We start from the raw sequence: 21858 nt of genomic DNA, 5'->3' as shown, positions 1-21858 counted from the left end.
CCCGCCCCGCCCCTAACCTCCCAGATGGTGGCAGCCATGCAGCCTGAAACGGCTGAGTTGTTCGACTTCCTCAACAACACCGCCACGGCCTTCAACGCGACAGTCGCCGTGAACCTGCTCTACACCCTGCGGCTCGTTGTGCCCAAATGCCAGGACTACCTCTGGACGATCGTCGGCGGCCCGCTGTCCAGGGGCCCGGTGCAGCTCGCCCCGTGCGCCGCGCCTGATGGCGACGGCGGCAACAGCGCGGCCCCGGGCCCGCCCGGACCCTGGGTCGTGTCTGCTACGGGGATGCAGCACACGGACGTGACCGATGAGTTTGGCCCAGGTTAGATGCTGCAACCCACTCCAGCAGGGGGCCTACAGGTGTTGTGGTGGTCCTGCCGCAGTATGAAGTGCATGCTGGGTGTGTGGCGACAGTCAGCTCGCGCTCTGCAGTGCCATCACCTGGTGCCTCACCCTCACTCACTGCCAAGCATCTCTGAGCATCGCTGAACCAGCACGCATGTGCACCTTATTTTCCCTGCTTCTGCAGCCCCTTGCCAGGTCAACGGCAATTTCGAGGACTACATATGTGGGCTGTCAGCACCAGACCCTTGCTGCGGCAACTGCAGCGCCAGCGCGGTGCGGATGCCAAGGAGGTTGCTGTGGCGCGCCGGGGTTGATGGCTGGCTCTGTTCCGGGATAGCGCGTGTTGAGGTGCATCATGGGTGTGTAATACGGGATGCACCTTGAAAGCATGACTTTCAAATTCTTGCAAAACCTCAGAGATACCCCTCATGTCTCATGGCACGGTGGTCACCTCGCTTTTCCTGCTGTCCATTCTTGCAGGAGTGCACGCCCAAGCCAGTGTGCGTACCCCGTGTGGTCGACTTTAGGACCGCCAACTGCCTCAACAAGACATCCACCGGGCGAGAGGTGGGCTGATGTGTGCCGATGACCGGGCAGTCAGGCTTTCAGGTTGGTATGCTGGGAGCCGTCAGGCGCAGTCGAAGCCAGCGCTGTCTGGCCCAGGCGTTGAGGAAACTCAGTAAGCACGACTTCTTGCGGGCCCAGCGCAGCACGACCAGCAGAGCCTGGGACCTCTTGCCCTTGTTTTCTGCGCCATGCTCCGCAACTGGGTCTCAACCAGCACTTGGTATTCCCTGTGACCCACAAGCGCAGGCTTGCATCGCCAGCAACCAGTTGGATGGCTGCCAATGGGTAGCAACGACGCTGGACAAGGTGGCAGAGATTGGCTACCGTTGGCAGAGCGGGCTCTGGGGGGAAAGCTATGCTGTGCAGTTGACCAACGCCATGTTGTGAGTCGTTGGGTGGTGGGCTGGTGAGGCGGGGAGGTTTTGCTCGGCAGACCATACCAAGGGGATTTGCACCAGAATTGTTGGGAGTGCTTGCAGTAAGTTGATATCTGTTTGTCCCTAACGCCGCATTCTCCTCCTTGCTGCAGACAGTGGTAGTAATGTTCCTCGACGGTGCATTGCCCGCTCATCAGTTGCTTGCTGACACTCCAGCTGGATTGTCGCTCTGCACCTCCTCGCTCTCCTCTGCAGGTACAGCTTTGCTTTGCCCGGCGGCAACAGCAGCGAAGGTCCAGGAATGTGCGTGTACCAACCAGACCTGATGTGCCTGAGCACCACCAGGCCTGGAGATTGCATCACCTTCAGCGAGCGCTGCGCCCCGCTCGAGTCGACGTGCTTCACCGATGCATGCAAGGGCTCGGAGGACCCCTGCTGCGGGCGCAGCTGGGACATGTGCAACAATGCAGCGCTGCTTCGGGACGTGAGCGCGTTGACGGATGCGCTTTGTGTGTTTTGCTGGTTTGCTGTCCTAACGGTTGCTAGTGACGGCGGATGGAGTGTCTGCTGCAAAGGGACACGTTTGATTTTCCCTGGCTGTGTTGCAACCACACGCGTCAGACTGCTAATTGCTGGGCATCCGCGTTGATTGCAGATACTTGCCAGCTGCGCCACAGCTCCCGTGTTGCATGTCTCCCCAACAAACACCCCTTGCTCACATCCCAAATGCCAGGCGGCCGGCAGCTGCCAGTGGCGCCCTGCGTCGCAGCCCTCCTTTGCGGGCCCCGGCGAGGGTACGTGCGTCTTCCGGACTGTCAACTGCACGGCTGTCAGCGTTGAAGCCGTCGTGGGCGGCACCGCCAACCTCCTCAGCATCTTTGGGGGCCCCGCGGGCGCTGACAGCGCGAACGAGTCAGTGCAGGCTGGCCTAAGCGTCTCCCGAGAAGCCGCGGGCGAAGCCCTGCAGACCGTTGCACAGTGCGCGGTCAAGGCCGCCGTTGCCAACCTCACTTCGCCTGATCAGTTTGTGGCAAGCACCATCTGCATAGCAGGTGAGAAGCACAGCGCCACATGTATGGGCGGGCTGTGAAGTGCACGGTGCCGCCGAAAGGCCCAAGGTTGGCCAGTTCCATCCGTGACCGACTCTCGATGTGATGTGTGACGTGCTAGTGACCAGCCCATTTGCCAACCTGCCCCCGTCCCCCCGCACGCCAATGGCCCTGACAACCGCAGCCAAGCTGTGCCCGGCTGCTGTGGCAAGCAACCCCGCCGCCCCCGCGCCCCAGAGCTGCCGCGCCTGCCTGGAGCGGCTGGCGCGCATAGGTGACGACCTCCGCACAGCTCTGCGGTGCTCGGGGAGCAGCAGCGGCCCAAACAACTATACTGGCGGCATCAACGTCACAGCGGATGGCAATGCGACAATGGGCGGCGGCACTGCCATGTGGCCCAACTTCACGTTGGGTGGCGGTTACCTTGGCAGCCCCTACCCTCAGCCGGCGATGATGGGCGATAATTACAGCCCGCTGGATGCCGCGCTGCTCAGTACGCAGGCCGAGCTTCAGTCCCTGCTGTCCGAGAAGCTTAACTGGTGAGAGGCCAATCCAGGCTGCAAGTATCAAGTGGGCAAACTGAATGCAGGTTTGCACCAAGCACCAAGCTGAGTCTCTAGCAGGCCTGCTGGTCCGTCGCCGCAGCCCGTGGCCACTGCCATGACTTTTTTGCCAGCCGTGCTGCTAATAAACTGCCCTTCAACTGCCAACGCCGCAACCTTGTCCCAAGATGTCATGAGTCTGACCCTCACACCACACACCGCGGCTGTGCGGCGCCACCACTCCCCCACCTGCAGCGCGTGGATTGTCCAGCCGTTGGTCACCATGCTGAATCCTCAGACTGCAGCCAACCTCACCGATGTGTGTGTCAAAGCAGGTAGGCTGTACTTGGACACCGCAAGACGCTGCATGTTGCAAAGGGTGGCCATGCTGCACAGCAAAGCACCTTTGCCGTGCAACATGCGGCCGCCCTTCCCTCTGTGCTGTTTCTTGACAGCTGCCAGCTGCTGCCAGTGCCGCGCTCTTTGCCAGCCCTGCCGAAGGCTGCGGGGTTGCAACAGGGCTCTTCTTGCCCATCCCTAGCGCTAGTCCCAACTTATCACCGCTGGCTTGACCTCTGCGCTCATGGTGGCCGCTTCACCATACCTCATCTCCATCCCTGCAGATCTGTGTGACCCGGGGTCTGGGCCCGACAATGTCGGTGGCAATGGTTCGATGGGGCCGCCGCCAGGCCCCTGCCGCAGCTGCGAAGCGCGAGTCGGCGCGTTTGTCTCCATGGTCGCCGCCGGCAAGGCTGCCTTTGGCAACTTGACGGCTCTGCAGGCGTTTTGCGACGCCATGTCAGCGCTGGACATGTGAGCGGGCGCAAAGGATCCATCCCTGCCAGCCCGCACCTGGCTGCGGGAGAGGCAGTGCTTGCAATGAAAGACACCACCAATGTGCTTTGACCTGCTTACCTACACACCAATTCATGCTTAACGTCTGTCACCAGCAACCCTCGATTCCTCGCATGCACTTTCCACGCACCACAGGCAGTTGTCCCCTGACCAGGCATCCGACCCTGTTTGCATGTCTTCAGCTGCCTACAGCCCCGGCCCCAACTACAGCCCCGGCCCCTACTACAGCCCTAGCCCTGCCTACAGCCCAGGCCCCGCCTACAGCCCTGGCGCTGCCTATAACTTTGGCCCTGCCTACAGCCCTGGCCCCGCCTACAACCTCGGCCCCGCCAACGGCTCCGGCCCCGCCGACAACTCAAGCTCCTCGTATGCCGATGGCTCCTCCTATCCTGCTGGCTCACCCGGTTTCAACAACTCCGACAACTCTTCATACGTCAACACCCCCGCTGACGCCAACAACACCTTCTATTATAACAGCTCCCCTTACATCAATATGCCCGCCTACTCCCCCGGTCCCTACGTTGTCAATGGCCCCTTTGACGGCAACCCATGCCCCACCGGCACCGGCTGCATCACCAGCCGCGCATGCCTGCCCGCCGACAGCGACGACGCGGGCGCGCAGGTTCTCTGCACCTTCTTCTCCGCTGACGGCCCGGCCGCCTGCCGCGCGCGCCGCGAGTGCGCGTGGCTGCCGGCCGGGCTGGCTGTGACAGACGAGCCGCCCGAGACACAGCACTGCCTCGAGGCTGCCGTGGCTGTCGTGTTGGCGGGCCGCGCCGTGCTACAGTCCCCGGCGCAGCTTTGCAACGTGACGGAGGCGTGCAGTGCACAGTGCGCGGCCCTCTCTATGAGCGCCGCCAACGCCACCCAGAATGGTGAGTGGGGGCGGGCAATTCGATCAAGGCAACCTATGAGCGAGGTACATGCCTACTAAAAGACCAGAGTGCAGCTGGTCTACAGTGCAGTGGCCAAAATGCCACATTTGGTGGGAGCTGACGGATGGACCGCAGCTCCCCGTCACATCAGCTCCCGTAATGATGTTGGTGGCGATGCCAATTCACTGCCCTCTGCTGTCCTGACAGCCGCTCTCGCAACCCACCACTCCCACCCTTGATCATCGCCCTCACGTCCACCCTCCTCGGCAGCGACCCTGGTTGAATGCGGTGACTGTGCCGAGTGCCTCGCCCAGGCGGCGCCACTGGCTGCTCTCTACAACGCCACCAGACCGGATCTGGAGACGTTGCGGGTGGTGTATGGGGCGTGCCGGCAGGCGTACCTCAACAATGTTACCAGCGGAAACCAGTCGTCCCCTGGGCAGCCAAACGCCACGTACCTCCCGCCGCTCGCCCTGCCTGATGCGTTTTTGAAGGTAAGGTGGTGACGAGCACACGCTGGTGTATTTGGTGATTCACATGCTTGTGCCACGTGGCTCCAGCTGGCTTGATTTGGGAAGGGTTGAAAGGTGCCCCCGCAGGAGGCATCATCTTTGTAGGTGCGCTGACTGGGCCCCACCTTGCTCACGGCAGGGCAAGTGCGTCAGCTTGACACAGCTCAAGTGTGGTGTCAAAGTCAACGACTGCTACAAGTCGCCGCGTTGCACTGAGCAGTGAGGCCGCCTGGTTCCCTTTTGGCACAGCACTCGAACTGGATTCTGTTCCTGATGAGTGGGCATGCGTTGGCAATGTCTGGCCTGGGATAAGCACACAAGGCGCATCGCGCTCACGGATCCTGGCATGGCAACACCTATGCTGCTCCCCCTGCATCACCACGCAGGGTCTCCTGCCGCGCCCTCGAAAAGATCGACCCCGCCCGCTGCTTCTCCGAGAGCACCCGCCAGAGCGCCCTGCTCGACCCATTGCGCGCCGCCTGCAAGGCGCGTGCCGTGTGCGCCAACCTCACCGCTGTTGGCGCGCCGGCGCCTTCGGCGCAGTGGGTCTGCGAGCTCATGGCGGCGTGCAAACCGAGCAACGTCACGGCGGCGGGTGCGTGGTTGGGCCTTGTGAATGTGTTGATCTGCAGGTTCAATGGCCAATGGACCAGAAGGAGCTCAGCCAATGACAAACTCCAAGTCAATCGTTCTTTTTTGTGGTGCTTGCTGATCTGCACGTGGCACACTGTTGCACATGTATGTGCCCAGCACGAGCGCATGCAGTCACATGCACAAGGATTAGCATGTGCACGTAGCGACGTGCACACACACACACGCACGCACACACACACACGCACGCACGCACGCACCCACACACTCGCGCACAACCCCAAACACACACTACTCACTGCCGCACCACCCTACGCCACACACCCAAATACAGATTGCGCGTCTTGCCTAAAGCACGCGCAGAGGCTGCTTCCGACCCTGAGCGTCGACAGCTGCCCGGCAGCTTCCATGCCCTGGAGTCCCGCTGCCACACAGACGCAGTGCGAGAGGATGGCTGTCGCAATTGACCGATCAATTGACATCTGCAAGGACATCCCCACCATATGTGAGTGCGGGGCCGCAGCCACTGCTTTGTACCATGATGAGACGACCTGTTGCATGCAATCGTTGGGCATTTGCACGGTCTTCCCTCCATAATCCAATCAAACTTACATCCCTGCTGCCTGATTGGTTTGCCCACCACCACACAATCAGGGCCCGTGTTTTGGGCAGCGCTCAATAGCTCCACAGTCAATACCAGGGCCAACTTCAGCAGGGCTTGCTTGGCGCTGGTCAACACAGGTGCGAGCGGCACTCCTGCAGGGACCCAAATTGCACACGCTTGCCCATGTTAGCATCGGTGATGATGCTGGCAGCTCTCTGCTCCGAGCTCCTGACCGCAAATGCTGCACTTCAGGACCAGCCACGATTTACTCTGCTTCTTGATGGGTGCAGCCCTTGCATCGTCTTTTGCATGCCCCCCATTCCTGACGGCGCAGGCAGCTATGCGACCAGTTTCTTGGGCGACCAGATGGCGCGAGGGCAGTACATGCGCGGGTGCACGATGGCGCTCGAGCTTGCCGCCGGCCTCATGGGCTCGCGGCAGCTCCCAACAACTGCCGACGGGCTCTGGTCCTTCTGCGTGGACGTCAGCGATGTGACGCTTGGCACGCCATCGTTCATGGATGGCCTGATGGTGAGCAGCGGGCTCAGCAACCCGCTGATGGTGCGGGCGCGAATCCTTGTGCGCACACAATGCATGCATGCACGCTGGCTTGTAGGGTGTCGACTTTGCTTGACAGCTGATGTGACTGGCGACCCGTTCAAACACAAGCAACAACACTGCGAGCACTGCTGCAGCGCTGACAAGCAAACGCCGGCGCGATCGGGCGCGCACATGCTCGCAGGCCATGATGGGCCGCTACATGCAGGTACCGACGCCCAGCGATAATGGCAATGGTTCAATGGGCTCCGGAGACATGCCCTGGCCTGGCGCCTACGGCAACGCATCAATGCCAGGCGGCCCCAACATGACAGCACCGGGCAGCAATGGCAGCATGACGCCCCCCAGCGGCGGCAGCAACGAGACGTTGCCTGGCAACATGTCGGGGCCAGCACTGCCGCTGGGAGCGCGGCCCTGCGACGTCAATGGGGACCCCTGCTGCCCCTTCCCTGGCATCGCCCTGTCCGGCGACATGTGCGCGGCTATGGCACCTTTCAAGGGTTGCTTTATGCCTGTCGCACTGAGGCGTCGTCTGCATTGCTCGAAGTGCGTTCACAAATGGAGTGTGATCCAACGAATGAAGCACGATTTATCATGCACTGCTAATTGCACTTACATGTACGCGTGCACCACTGCCTCTCTCTGGGCGCAGGTGCGCCGCCGCCACCCAGGGGCGCTGCGCCTTCTCTGGGAAGTGCCGCGTGGTGCAGGACCCCTGCTACACCGCCGCCGCAAACACGCTAAGTTTGAGCGGTGAGCGTTACTTGTTCTGGGTGGGAAGCAAGCAGACGTGCATCCCTGTTTGCACAAGCACTTCAACAGGCAATGGGAGGAGCTGCATTGGGTTTGAATGCACGTGCACGGCGCCGGCCTGTCTGCATTGCTTGCGCTGCTGTTTGAAAGCGCCCATGCTCAGCGCGCGTGCAAGAGAGTGCTTTGGACTCGCCCTGCTGGCTTTGGTGGCCACCTTCCAACCTTCGCTTATGCAGCAAGCGCCCCCCGTCCGCTGCTCCTGTGTGCAGGTTACAGGTACACCACCTGCCCCGGCCCCTGTGCGCTGTTCATCACGGGGTCCGCACCCTCTTATGGGAATACCTCATATGGGAACACCACCAACCAAACTGCGAGTGGCAACACGTCAAGCGCAACGCCCGGGGTCAACACCACTGGCCCAGTTCCCAGCAACATCAGCCGTGTGCTATCTGAGGTCAGCGCAACCAGCCAACTCACGAGCGGCAACATGACTGGCAATTTCAACGGCAACTTCACAGGCAACTTCACGGGCAACTACACAGGCAACTTCACAGGGCTACCCCCCAGCGGCAACACGACCAGCTTGTACGCCTACTCCAACACGACGAGCCCGCCTCCAGGGGGCAACATGACGGCCTCGGCTCCCAGCGGAGCCATGATGAGCGGCCCCGGCTACGCCTTTGGGGGCCAGTTCTCCCCTCTCCCAACCCTCTTGCGCGACGGCAGCGTCGCCGGCGGCATCTGCTACAGCCCGCAGCTCTGGACGGCCTGCGCGCCCGAGGCAGGGGCTGCAGCCTGCGCCTTCATGGCAGGCAGCATCAACTTGTGCCATTTCGCCTCCCAGTGCTCTGTCCCCCCCACTGCCAGCAACTTTGGGTGCGGGATCGCCCCCGACACCTGCTGCATGACATCGGCGACGGCTGTGTTCTCCCCAAACACTTCTCAGGCGTGCGCCGTGGCGACCGGCTCGCCGGATCGCGGCTGCGTCGTCAGGCGGAGCTGCGTGATGGTCAGGGACCCGTGCCGCCGCTTCTCGACACCGTGGGGGTGCGCCACCGACCCCGGCTGCATGTTGATGCCCGGCTCCGAGCCCAACTCTTCGTTCGGGACCGTCTGCGCGTCCCGGGTCGACAAGTGCGCGACGGCGGCGCTCGCCGACTGCGGCCGCAACGGCACGGAGTGCGCAGCAGTGGACCGCTGTGTGTCGAACCCCTGCAAGCGCGGCGACGCCTGCTGCTTGCTCAACGACGACCCTGCAGCTTGCCGCGCTAACACTGCGTGCCAGTCCCAAGTCTTCTGCCGGCCGCGCGTCAACGAGTGCGGGCCCCTCGGCGCCAACCAGACTGCGTGCGCCGCCAAGCCGTACTGCACGTGAGGGTGCCGCACGGCGGCGCGGGGCGGCGGCGGCAGGGCCGGGTTCCTGCCCTTGGTTGCAGCCATCGCCAATGCGCCAGCGGCAGAGCAAGCATGCCTGCAGACTCGGCATCCGCCATCAATGCCCTTTTGCAGCAGCCGGAATCTCGTGGGCCCTGAACAGCAGATGCGCAGAGCCGGGCCGTAAACACCCACATTGCTGCACGTCGCGACCCACCTCCGGTGGCCCCGCGACCTACCTCGCAGGTGGGACGCTGGCTCTGGCAGCTGCTGGTCCGACGACTCGAAGCATCCCTGCGCCGCGCTGGCCGCGGACGCGTGCCGCGCCAGCACCCTGTGCGTGCCGCAGCACCAGTGCCAGGTGAGAGGCAGACCCCTGCCGGCGGGCATAATCAGAGCCCATATTGCAGCTGAATAAAGGCCCCACGCTTGGCACGATGATGTCAGCACTATTGATCATTACACAAATTAGGCTACAGCCTGTTGACAGGCCTTTCCTTCTGACTGCATTAATCCTGAAGCCTCTGAAGCCAGATGGGTTGGTCAACATTGCTTGCCCAGCCAATCGAATGCCCATTCGCGTCTTCCAATCGCACTGATCCCTCCAGGACCTGTGTTCTCGCTGCGCCGAGTGCCTGCCGCGTGCGCGGGAGATCCTCTCCGGCCCAACGGCGGCCGCCCTGGCTGCCAACTCCTCCAACACAACCGCGAGCCTGGCCATCTTCCAAGTGCGTCTGCAGGGCAACAAGCAGCGTTCTTTGCTGCCTGACCGCCAGCTACAGCATGCATAAAAAAGTTGCCTGTGGGGTGATAGCACGCTCACACTATGCAGGTGGCGGCCCCTGCATACACCAGGGGCCTCCCAAGCACTGCCCTATCAACTGCCCGCCTCTGATGACTCCGACATTGGCGCTGTACTGCAGTATGCCATCACAAACCAAGTCGCATGCGACACTTTGGAGTGCAAACCAACTTCTTTCAGCTGACTCTTTTCAACAGCCAAAGCACCTGCACCTCTGTGCCGTGACCCACCCTCCTCCGCATCACCTGCCGCCACCCAGACCGCATGCCTGCAGGGTATCGTCGACGCGCAAACCTGCAGCGCAGTTACGGCAATCCTGAAGGCCCCCGGCGGCACCAGCCTTGCGCTCCGCCCCGGCGCGATGTGCTCCCTCCTCGGCATGTGCTCGCCCGCCGCAAACTGCTCGCTGGCCGACCCCGTCGCCGGCCCCGCCGCCGGCCGCTCCCCGCTCAGCCTCTGCTCCTCGAGTGGCACCGCCAACGGCAGCCTCGCGGGCTCGGCCCGCGCCGCGGGCAGCCGGCCCGACCCGCCGCTGTGCGTCGCGGCCAGCGACTGCGCGGCAGGCAGCCTGTGCATCATGCTGGGCGGCGCGTGCGACTTCAGGGTGTGCGACCCTGGGACAGGCGTGGACGTGTGCAAGCCGGTCGGCAACTGCACGAGCGTCTGCGACACGCCGGCGGTTGTCGCGCGCGTGGCGGACTCGTTGAAGCGAGCGCCGCCCTGCACGACAGACGCAGGTTGGTGGCGCAATTTTGTTTTGTTTGTCTTTGTTGTCCCTGTTTGTCATCACGTGGCCAATCTTTTGCCCTGGCCTGTGAGGCGGTTTGGGTCAGAGACTAGTCGTCCAGCTGCCCCCCTCTGGGGACCTGAAAAGGCCCAGACCGCAATTGTCTGGGGTGCGGAATGGCACACGCTCGTCCCAAAAGCAACCGTTTTGTCGTGCACTGTCCCAAACCCGCGCCGCCACCCTCACCAGACTGCGCGGACGGCAACACCTGCCGCGACCCGCCCTCCGGGCCGCTGGTGCCGCCCTGCCGCCGCGTCGTGTGCGCGAACGGCACCGAGGGGTCCGTGCCGTGCACCAAGATCTGCCGCCCCGCAAGCCCGGCCATGGTCAACGCGTCGATCATGAACGACGGCACCACCATCAAGGTGTGAGGGGCAGCTGCTGATGGTGATTTTACTGGGGCTGTGCGAACGGCTGAGGCCTGACACCGGCCCTCGCCCGGCACTCACCAGCTGGCGTTTTATATGTGCAGCTTCACACTGGCGTCACTTCAGTCATTCCCTGTGCGTTGGTCTTGCTTGCCTGGTCGTTGCATGGCCCTTGGTCAGCCGGCAGCCCGTGATGCGAACCCCAAAACCCTGAAACCTAACCCCCTCTCCAGGTTTTGCTGAACCAGCCTGCCGCGGCCGTGCGGCTCCCGTGCAGCAACATCTTCGACGCCCCCACCACCACCGCCGTCGGCCAGTCCGCGCTCTGCGACGCCGCCGGCAGCACCCTCACCGTCACCCCGGCGGGCGACGTGCGGCTCGTCCCAGGCAACACGACCCTCGCGCTGCGCGCCGGCCAGGCATGGCTGGTATCTGCGCTGGACCCGACCAACCAATTCGCGGGCTCGCTGCCGCGGCCTGTCGCGACGTGCGCGGTCTGTCCCTCGCCCACGGCGCGCATCCAGGGGCCGCCCCGGCTGGCGGACCCCTGCGCCGGCGCCGGGAACGGCAGCGGCGCCGCGGCGCCGCGCAGCGTCGTAATCGCCGACGCGAGCGGGTCGAGCGACGCGTCTGGGCGGCGGCTGGCGTCGCTGGTGTGGGCGCTGGTGGGGGTGCAGGACCCGGTGCTCAGTGGGCTGGTGAATGACACCAATAACAAGGCCAACTCTTGGTGAGGCGTGCTTACTTGTTTCTAAATGCAAACGCCTCCCCGATCGAGTCGACTTTCTTGGTGTCAAGAAAGCTGCTGTGCAGCGGAAAGACAGGCGGGCAGGCGGGCCCCAGCCTCCCGCGCCGCACAGCCAGGCGCGAAGAACACTTGGGATTGCCATGCAGCTGCTGGCGTCGCCAGCGGCTTGCTTGTTGACAACCCGTTGCGGAGCCACCTGTGTGGTATCCCCTTGCTCCCCCTCCTTGACCACCCGCACCAGGGACGCCTACACGCTCTCGGTCAATGCAAACCGCATCAAGGACATCGCCGCCGGCACCTACACTCTGCGCGTCACCGCCACCAACATCTTCGGCCTCAGCAACACCGCGACCTTCACCTTCGATAAGGAGACCGCCGCTACTGTGCCCGCCTTTGTGCTGGACCGCTCCTTCGCCACGTTCATGCCCTCCAAGCCGCTGCGCCTGGCCGCCAAGTGAGCCCGCCACCTCGGGGCGCGCGCCCGGCTTGCCCTGGGCGCACAAGGGAGCCCTTGGCACACAGCCACGGGCACGTGCTGGGGCGCTGAGCACAGAGCTGACGCAAGCGCAGCTCCTGACAACAGCGCTCCGCCTGACACTCCCGAGCCACTCGCTGAACGGCCAGCTTGGCGCGCCCTGCCCCCGCCCCTGCCATCTGCCCGCGCCCGCCCCCCCCAGGGTGCTCCCCGGCCGCTGCGCCGGCGGCGAGATTGCCTGGGCCTGGTCCAGCACCCTGCCGGGCCTGGACCTGTCCTCAGCTGCCACTCCCAGCCTCTTCCTCAAGGGCGGCCTGACCGGGATAGCCGCCGGCCAGGTGCGGGCAGGGCCAGCTGCGGCGCGCACGCCGCGTGCCGCGCGAGAGGGCACCTGGGTTTGCCCCGAGGGGTGGGGGGTGGCGGGAGGGCGGCGAGACGGGCAGAGGTAATAAAAATCAGACCCGCGGCAATCTCGTGGTGTGCGAGTTGACAGCACAAGCATCCGGCCCGCACATCCCACAAACCAAGCGCGATACCCTGTCACGCAAAGGCGCCTGTGACAAACACAAAGGCGCCTGTGACAAACACATCCGCCCGTGACCCAACGGCGCCACACCCCGCAGGCCTTTACTTTCTCAGTGACCGCCGGCTACAGGGGAGCCAACACAACGGCCTCCGACTCTGTGACACTCACCGCCGTCGGCGCCCCGCTGGCGCCGGCCCTGTCCGGCCCGTCTGGCACGGTCCGCGCGGCCAACGTGACGTTCAGCGCTGCGCGCAGCCTCGATCCAGACGACCCTCAGAACGCGGCCAGCCCCATGGGGTGAGCGCGGGCACGGTCACGCGTGCGCCGTCGTCAACGCGCGCCAACTGAATTGTTTTGGGGCGCAAGCCAGGCCTGGGGCTGTGCACCTTATCTACATTTCTGGCACCCGGCTCGCACAACCTGCTGGAGGAGGCTTGCTTGCCAGCATGCACGGGCAGCTTTTGCACCTTTCAAGCTTCCAGGGCCAAACCCTCCAGTTGCACACTTCCTGGTGGACTCAGCGCAAACGCCACCCCCCACAAAACCCACTCTCAAACCTTGTTGCCCTCCCCCTCTGCCCGCGCGCCCCTGCTCCGGCGTCCGCTTGCGCAGGTTCCTGTGGTCCTGCGGCGCGGCGGCCGACGGCGGGCCGTGCTTCACGGCCGCGGGCTACCAGGGCGCGCAGGACGGCTCGGAGTGGCGCCTGGACCTGTCCATGATGGCGCCAGACAAGTGGGTGCTGCGTTGGACTGCTGACCAATCGCAAGGCAGAGCGCACCCTGCTGCTGGGCTGGGGGTTGGTGTGACTCATTGTGCATAACGTACATGTGGTGTATGCTTTTAGGGCGTGCCTGTTCTTTGCTGCGGGCCGAGCTGCGCTCGGGTGCTGCCGCGTAACGCAGGGATTACATCATCAGCGCCACCGTCGTCAAGGGCTCCGGCGATTACGCTCGCAGCGCCACGGCCTCCTTGGAGGTAGGGCAGGGGCCAAGCAGGTCGGGTAGACGGGCTGCAGGCGGGCAGCGCAGGAAGTGACGCTGTGCTGCTAAAACCCAATTTGTGTTTGAGGCTCAAAGACGAGGGGGCACGGTACTGACCAAAATCAACAACCTTGCCCTGCCTATGTTTTGTGTGCCCCCCAGCGCCCCATCCTTTAACAGGCCCCCGCCTGACCCTGCCATACAACTGCTGTGCGCCTGCGCAGGTCACCCCCAGGACAGTGCCCATCCCCACAGGCCGCATCGAGCGCTCGTGCGGCTACGACCCGCGCACCCAGGCGGGGCGCGCCTGCATGCCGCTGCACAACCCCTCTGAGCCGCTGACGCTGGTCGCCATCCCTGATGCAGGGTAAGCCCTCATCTTGGGGTACCAATCCCCCTCGACCCTGATGTACTGTGACCCACGCTGCCGTTCGTCGCAATGTCGTTTGCATGGCACCCCGTGGGCACACAACGCATAACCGATTTGTGGGGTTTATTGCCCATGGGTCGCTGGGGTCACCCCGTGACAACCTTGATTACGCAAGGTCTCAACTTACTACGACTCATTGTGACACACATCCCGTCACCCAGGTCCCCCGCACCCTCTTGGTCCTATGACCCCACCCGCACCCCCGGCGGCCTGACCCTGGGGCCAGCCACCACCGCCGGCGGCACCAACCGCCGCACCGTCACCATCCTGCCCGCCGGCCTGCCCGCGGCGGGGTCTGTCACCGTGGTGCTCCAGCTTGAGCAGGTGGGGCGGGCGCGGGAGGCTTGGTCATGCCTCCGTTCTGCCTGCCATGTTGCGACAGTGCCTGACATAGTGTGGGGGTGGGGGTGGTCAGAGCAAGATAGACAGGCACAGTGCCAGGCGCATTTTGTTGCAAGGAGGATCTTGGGCTCAGAACTTAGGGCTCCTTTAGGGTTGACAACGGCCAGAGCTCACACCTCTCAAATGACGCTGTATCACAGCGTCCCAATCCCTCCCATTGTTCTTGCCTCCCGCTGCTTGGCCCTCTCTGTGTCCGTTCTCCCACAACCACTCGTTTTTTTGCCACCCCACCTCAACCCGATCACACCCAGCCTCTCGCCCAACCACACACCCAACCCACCCACCCACCCCCTCAACCCTTTTTACAGACACCTCATGCCACGTCGCAGTGCTCCTCCACATCCCCCAACTCCAAATCACTCACATCTACACCCCTACCCCACCCCCGTGGACCCCAAAACCCCAACCCCAGGAGGGCCAAGTTGGCCGCACCTCTGCCACGATCGGCATCAACAGCCCCCCCGTCTGCACCGTCTCCGCCGGCTGCCTCACCGTCGATGCCCCCAGCCAGACGTTCCCGGCCACCTTTGAGCTGCGTGGCGTCGCGGGCGGCTGGGTGGACCCGGATGGGTTCCCACTAACATATGAGGTGAGGGATCTCGCTGCCGTGCATAATGGGCGCAAGCGTGCCGCGGGCGCTGGGCGCGGGCGCGGCCGGGGCCAGACGGCCAGAGGCAAAGCAGCCAGGACCAAATCCCACCGGCATGGCGCAGTACGTATGGGGTACAACAAACCCGTCTGGACAGCTTGGTCAGAGGATCTGGTGACAACGGCGGGGGAGCGGAGCTGATGGCTGATGCATCGCAACTTCAAGTGGGAGTTTCAGCTTGGTTTGGCTCGGCAGCAAGCGGCAGGATGCTCGTCCACTCGTGTCTTACACCGGCCGACCGGCACCTTGACGCCCCCCCCCCCGCCCGCTGCCCTCGCAGTTTGGCGTCGACAGCGGCGGCGTCCGCAGCGCCCGCGGCTCGGATACCTCCCCCTCTTTCACCTTCCGCGGCCTGGGCACCGGCAACACCACGCTCTACATGTGCGCAATAGACACCAACGGCGCCCGCGCCTGCGGCACCCTGCCGGTCCAGGTGCTCGACCCGCCGGCAGCCCAGAAGGCGCAGGTCGTCGCGGCGGCGCTGCAGTCCGTCGCCGGCAGCGTCTCTGCGGCTTCCGACGCCTGCGACGCGTCGCAGGTGACGTCCGCGGCCCTTCAAATCGCGTCCATCCTCGCGCTCTCGGTCCCTGCGCCCGGCGCGCCGGGCGGGGGCGGCGGCGCGGCCGCGGCCGACGCGCTGAACGGCACGCAGAACACGCTGGTTCAGGCAATGACCGCCGCGGGCCGCAGCGCGGGCGGGGATCCCGACGTGATGAACCCGATGCTCGCCGCGGGCGCGGCGCTGTCGGCGGCCGCGGACCTCAGCCCCAGCGCGGGCGCCGCGCTGCTCGACCTGTTTGACTCGACGCTCAGCGCCGACGCGGAGGCCGGGCGCGGGCTGGGGCCCGCGCAGCTGGCAGAGTTCGCGTCCGCCCTTGCTGAGGGCCTGTCCGCGGCCGCTGCGGCGCCGCCGCCGTCGGCCGCCGCGTCGCGACGGCGGCGCCTGCTGACAGATAGCGCCGTTATGACGCCGGGGGCGGTGTACGCCGCGCTGGCGAGCGGCGCGGACGGGCTGTCGTCGGCGCTGCTCGCGGGCGCGGCGCTGGACGCGGCCGCGGCGGCCGCGGGCGGCGCAGACGTGTGCGTCGCGGCGGCGCTGCTGAACGCGGCGGCCGTGGATGGGGCGCAGGTGGCCCTCAACTGCGCGGGCATTGCGGCGGCTGCCAAGGTCAGTGGGGTGGGGGGGGGGGGGCGGGGCTTGGGGCGTAGCAGTGAGGACCGATGTCGCTCGGCGTGCTGCCTTCTTCATCTGTTTTTGGCAGCCTCTTCTTGCACATTACGTGCATGCGCGTGCTTCACGGTCAGGTGGCCAACCATGCTGCCTTGCCCAACACCACTGTCTGCCCGGGTCCCACGTGGTCAACCTTGACACGCATCCCCCTCGTACACCACCCCAGATCACGATGCCCGCCAACTTCAGCGGCCCGTGCCTGGCCGACGCCGCCTGCGCCGCCGCCGCTCCCATCGCCCTGCAAGCCGCCTACTTCTCTCCAGACTCGCCGACCGGCACGCCGGCCGCCATCATGGCCGTGCTCGAATCCTACCCTTCAGCTGTCGGCATCAACAGGGTGGCCCGAGCCGTCACCCTCGTCACCGGGGTGATTGAAGTGTCGTCCAGCTACACCGCCGGCGCGTCACCCGCGCGCCTGTGCCCCTCCGGCGCCGCCGGCTGCGCCGCGTCGCTGTCGCTGCCGCTTTCCGTAGCCTTCGTGCCGCCCAGCGCCAACGCATCGCTGCTCATCGCATGCGTGCGGCTCGCGGCGCCGCCGGGGGACACCAGCGGCGAGGCGCTCGCCAGCAGCGATGACTCAGCGGATGTGGTGGCAGCTGGCGTCAGCGGCAACTCAGTCGTCTGCAAGACCGCGGAGCAGGGAATGTACGCCGCCTTCCAATACTACGATCCCAGCGCCGCCCCAGAGCGCTCGTCCCCGCCGCCGTCCGCGTCGCCCGCCGCCTCGCCGCCCGCCGCCTCACCCTCGCCGTCGCCCGCCGCTGCTGGCGGCAACGACACGGCGACCGCGTCGCCGTCGCCGTCGCCGGCGGCCTCGCCTGGCGCGGCGAGCCCGTCGCCCTCGCCAGCGGCGTCGCCCGAGGTGGAGGCGCCCGCCACGTTCAGCGAGGCGGCCGTCGATGGCAATGTGTCCAAGGTGGGGACCTGTGCAGCACAGCATGTGCATGTGCACAGGGCTGGGGCGGGTCGAATAAGAAGACCAGGCAGGACCAGGATCCGCATCAACATTGTGGCAGGGTCCTAAAGTCGCACGCTCCTGCAGCCTTACAACTGGGGTGGGGGGCCTTTGCAGGCCCCAGCACCAACCGAATGCTTGCGGCCTCGATGTGCAAGGCGTTCAAGGATTGCTGGCTGCGGCGCCATTCGCCATCCTCACTACTGCTCCCACCCTCCCGCAACACTAGTCCCCCCAGCGCACTAAGCACCTCCACGCACTCAAACACACTCCGTCACCAGGGCAACCGCCCCCACCGCACCCCACCCTCTCCCAACCCCCCCACTGGCAGCCCTTCACCTTCACCTTCGCCCTCAGCTGGCAGGACCTCTCCTCCAACGCCACACAGCTCGCCGACTTCAAGCTCGACCTGCGGCGCTCCTTTATCCTGGGCGTCGAGCGCGGCGGCTGGGGCGTCGGCGTCCGCACAGCTTCCGGCGACCTGGAGCTGTCGCGCGTCACGGTCACCTCCGTCCGCGAGGGCTCCGTCGTGGCCGTGGTGTCGTTCCTGCTGCCCGCGGGCGCGACCGACGCGCAGGCAGCCGAGTTGGTGACCCTCGTGACGTCCAACCCCCAGGCGCTGCTCGCAGGCAGCCCCCTGGCGGTGAACGTGCTATCGGCGGAGCCGGCGCCCGCAGCTTCGGGCGGCGGCGGGGGCCTCCGCGGCAGCGCGGTGGCTGGCATCGTTGTGGGATCGGTCGTGGGCGCGGCCGCGCTGGCGGGTTGCGCCATGATCGTCTTGGCACGCGCGAGGCGCACCGTCGGGGCGGGCGGCAAGGCCAGCGGCGCGGGCGCTGTCACTCCGTCGGGGCCGTCCAGGGCGGGGGCGAGCGTCGCGGCCGTCCAGAGCGATGGACGGCCGGGCAGCGCCGGCGGGGTGAGGGAGCAGGCGTGCATCCAGGAGCGCTGGCAGCCCCTGGGCTGACGGCCGTCAGGTCCTGCGTCTGCGTCCCTGGGATGCTTTTGCCTGCAAACTGAGTATGGGAGGGACCGGTTGTAGCGTATTGGAGGTGGGCATGCCGGCGGTTTGGAGCAACATGCGCCTGCCTGAGAAGGCTTTCAAGGCATTTGATGTGATATGTGATGACCAATGCGAGCTGGGCTGCCGTCTTGAAGCGCGCCCTCCCCGCTGCCATTGTCTTCTGCGCCGGGGCTCACGTGAAGGCTTGCACTTGCCACAAGGTCAGTGACCCAGGAGTTCTAATCCACAATGGAGTGTGGGGCCCACAATCCCCAGCGGTTTCAACTCGATGCGTGCCGCTTGAACATCAAATGACCTCGCGCCTTGTTTGGCACATCCGGCTCGAGACCCCTAGGGTTTAATGTCATCAGTGCTTGGGCCTATCCATGCACTGCCCGTCTGTCATATCCCAGGAGCCTTTCCATCTTCAATTATACAGAAAGCCAGGACAACTTTCTCAATTATCGCGTACATGTTCGTATGCAAAATGATTCTCACCTTCTGCGCGCTGCTGGATTTTGCTTGGGACCTCGCAGGTTCCATGAATAAACCGACAATGCCCTGTGCCCTCCCAAATACAGCACATATGCTTTTCACGAATGCACATGCGCTCCTGTCACATGGCCCCTTTGATATGGAAACCTCCTCACCAGGCCGTTTCTGTATGTCATCACCAGCAACCCTGAACCCCTCAGCAGTCGAAATTCAACCCCCACTGCCTGTTCAAAGCACTATCTACTACTTGCCAGTCACCCAACGATGCTGTCTCACTCAACCCCCGTTTGAGTGAGCCAGCATCCTGGCTCCTATTGTGCGACCATTTGTGACCTCCGGCCGGCAAGCGTGCCATGTGATAAGCGCGATATGCATCATAGCATCTGGGGGTGGTGGAGCCGCTGGTGAAGTGTTATTGCTGTCCTTGAAGGCACGGGCCGCTCTTTCCCAAGCGGCAGGGGCGCATACAGTCGCCCTGGCTGATATCATACCGACCTCTCTGGTGTGGTTTGGTATGGCCATGAAGCAGTGGCGGTGTGTTTCTGGGGGCCCACCTCCACTGGACTCTACGTCTGCACAAAGCCTGCAGCGCTGCCACACGCTACGTACAGCCTTGCGTTACTCTTCCATACTCAAGCCTGATTTTGCCGAGGAGGCGCCTGACCTTGTCGGCTGCGCTCTCTTGCACTCCAGACGCCCGCACTTGGTTTTGTGCCTGTGCCAGAGCAAGATTGCGTTCGCCCTTGCACCAGGCGCAGATTGGGCATTTTGAGCAGGAACGCGTCCCGCCTGGCGGGTAGGCCGCCTGCCTTGTCAGAAAGGACAGCCCCAGGAGCGCTTGGAAGAGGATTCTGTGGCTTTGACCAGGCAATTTCCTACGCGCTGGACAGGGGGGATGCGCCAGCACTGTTGCGCGTGGGTAGTTTTCAAAGGCGCTCTGTGATGTAATTCCTGGTACTTTGTTCGAGGCATTAGGTCAAATTCAAGGCGGGAATGAAAGATTGACAAATGGTGCCGGCGGAGGTGCCTGGTATGGGACCAGTTTGGGGGGACAGCCTTGAGTGGGGCCCATGCGCGCTGCAGGGGGTGGCATTGACTTGTTGACCAGCCTCCAGCTTGGGGGGCAGCTCTTAGCGCCTTGACAGTGCTGACCAGCTGGCATGCCATCGTGGGTGCTGGCGCACTTTGCTCGGAAGCCATGCAGATTTCAGGTGCCCACAGGTAAGCCGTGTCCTGGTCCACCTGCCAGCCACCTCAACCACAGTCATCGCCAAGCAGGTCGCGGACTGTAGGTTTCCTCGTCCTGCTGGCCAAGCAGATCGTGTTTCAAACAGGCCAACTCAAGCTCACTGTCCCCAACGCTGTCATCCTGCAGGTATGCCATTGGCCCACAGTCACAAGTGCAGAGCGGCGGCAAATGCTGCGGGTTCTGCGGGTACGGCTGACGCACGCGTCACGCACACGGCGCAGTGACGAGTGAAGTGTATTGCTGCACCTGCACAATCCCTTTCACCACACGCCGTCCACCACTGCACGTTTCAATTGGTCTTCTATATTACACGTATTCTCGCCCGAGCCAACCTCGCGACTGATCACGAGATCCCTTCGGTGTTTTCTCCAGCCTCGCGCGACATCGAGCAAAGGACCAGATTCACCTGGGGCGTCCTACTATATAAGGCATAGGACAGCCGACGTCTGTCAGCAGACCGCGAGCGGCGGGGCAGCAGGAGGGGCACGCCGCCGCCGCCGCTGCAGGCAGCAGCTGCGGCGGCGATGCTGTCTCTGAGCGAGGCGGCCGCCTCGGGCGCGCCCGCGCAGCCGTCCCTCGACCTGCCGCCCGACGACAAGGTGGTGGCCTCGCTGGATGTCGTGGTCTGCAGCGCAACGGACGCGCTGGGCGGCAGGTGCGGGCAAGCACCGTGTGGCAGGCGGCCAGCGCGCGCCGCAGCTCATGTCAGCAAAAACGCGTGCCCGCAGAGCGTCCTCAACGCGCGCCGCCGCCGCTGGAGCTCCTCTGTGACTGCTCGCACGTGGTCCGGGTTGTGTCAAAGCTCACACAGCCGCACGCCGAGCAAAGCATGCGCCCAGCAACACACCAAAAGAAGGCCTGCTACAACCCAGCCTCTCCCTTACCTCCGGCTCACAAACCCGCTCGCCTCCGTGCCCCAAAAAGGGTCGTCCTGCTGCAGCAGCCGCTGCGCGGCGCGTGGCGCCCCTACGACCTCCCGCGCGCCGCCGCCGCGCGAATGCGCCCCAAAGCGCGCCGCATGGAGTTTGAGCTGCCGCTCCAGACGGCCGGCCCGAACTACAACAAATCATACGGCGACGAGCGGCCAGAGGGCAAGCCCAAGCGCGGCGGCGGCAGCCGGTCAAAAGTCAAGGCGGAGGATGGCGGCGAGGAAGCCGACGGGAAGCCGGGCGGCCGCAAGGGCGACGCGGCGGGGCCGATGGAGCGGCTGCTGCTGCGGTCGCAGCCGGTGGAGGAGGGCGGCGGCGATTACGCTATCGGCGTCGTGCGCGGCGGGCGGCTGCTGCTCGTGCCTGTTGACTATGCGCTACAGCTGCGCCCCCACCTGGCGCACCTCAGCATTCCCTCAGCGGAAGGCAAGGCCGGCGGCGGCGGCGGTGGCGGCGGCGGCGGGAAGGGGCGCGGCGGCGGCGCGGCGGGGGACTCGGATCATGGAGGGGACGAGGATGAGGAGGGCGGCGGGCTGGTCGAGATCGAGGTTCAGGTGAAGCGCAGGGAGACCGAGCGGCAGCAGGCGGCGCGCCTGAAGTCGTACAGCCACTTGCAGGCGGAGGAGGAGGCGGAGGAGTGGCGGCGGCTGCAGGTGACGGAGGCGGGCGGCGCGCGGCTGTGGGCGACGATCGAGCCGCAGAGGGGGGCAGAGGCGGCCGCGGCGCCGCTGGCGGCGCTGTCTCGGGAAGATTATTTGGAGCTTGTCACGCCGGGCGCAGGCGGGCCCGGCGCGGTGCCGGCGGGCGCGGGCGCAGGCGCGGGC

At 64.8% G+C, this 21858-nt stretch overlaps 3 protein-coding genes across 3 annotated transcripts; all 3 read left to right on the top strand.

Annotated features, from left to right (window-relative positions):
- Nucleotides 1–36: 36 nt before the first annotated feature.
- Nucleotides 37–5148, top strand: MNEG_0610 (hypothetical protein; the record flags this gene model as incomplete). The annotated part of the gene is made up of 11 exons (XM_014050904.1): nucleotides 37–328; nucleotides 536–624; nucleotides 832–918; nucleotides 1165–1301; nucleotides 1551–1779; nucleotides 2029–2089; nucleotides 2529–2883; nucleotides 3142–3221; nucleotides 3510–3699; nucleotides 3877–4616; nucleotides 5111–5148. The coding sequence occupies 11 exons, from the start codon at nucleotides 37–39 to the stop codon at nucleotides 5146–5148; spliced, it is 2298 nt and encodes a 765-aa protein (XP_013906358.1).
- Nucleotides 5149–8121: 2973 nt separating this feature from the next.
- On the top strand, nucleotides 8122–18325 carry MNEG_0609 (hypothetical protein; the record flags this gene model as incomplete). The annotated part of the gene is made up of 17 exons (XM_014050903.1): nucleotides 8122–9005; nucleotides 9255–9369; nucleotides 9617–9736; nucleotides 10070–10547; nucleotides 10787–10962; nucleotides 11199–11695; nucleotides 11955–12167; nucleotides 12391–12526; nucleotides 12812–13011; nucleotides 13327–13446; nucleotides 13617–13689; nucleotides 13919–14061; nucleotides 14286–14448; nucleotides 14939–15115; nucleotides 15456–16343; nucleotides 16573–17322; nucleotides 17693–18325. 17 exons carry the CDS (start codon nucleotides 8122–8124, stop codon nucleotides 18323–18325), a joined length of 5766 nt encoding a protein of 1921 aa, XP_013906357.1.
- Nucleotides 18326–20629: 2304 nt separating this feature from the next.
- On the top strand, nucleotides 20630–21828 carry MNEG_0608 (hypothetical protein; the record flags this gene model as incomplete). Its single annotated transcript, XM_014050902.1, has 2 exons — nucleotides 20630–20760; nucleotides 21030–21828. Coding segments are annotated over 2 exons (930 nt in total), but the record flags the coding sequence as incomplete, so codon positions are not given.
- Between the last annotated feature and the right edge of the window lie 30 nt (nucleotides 21829–21858).

This window comes from Monoraphidium neglectum, assembly GCF_000611645.1.
Source record: "Monoraphidium neglectum strain SAG 48.87 unplaced genomic scaffold scaffold00052, whole genome shotgun sequence".
NCBI lineage: Eukaryota > Viridiplantae > Chlorophyta > Chlorophyceae > Sphaeropleales > Selenastraceae > Monoraphidium > Monoraphidium neglectum.
This window is presented reverse-complemented; position numbering and strand designations above follow the sequence as displayed.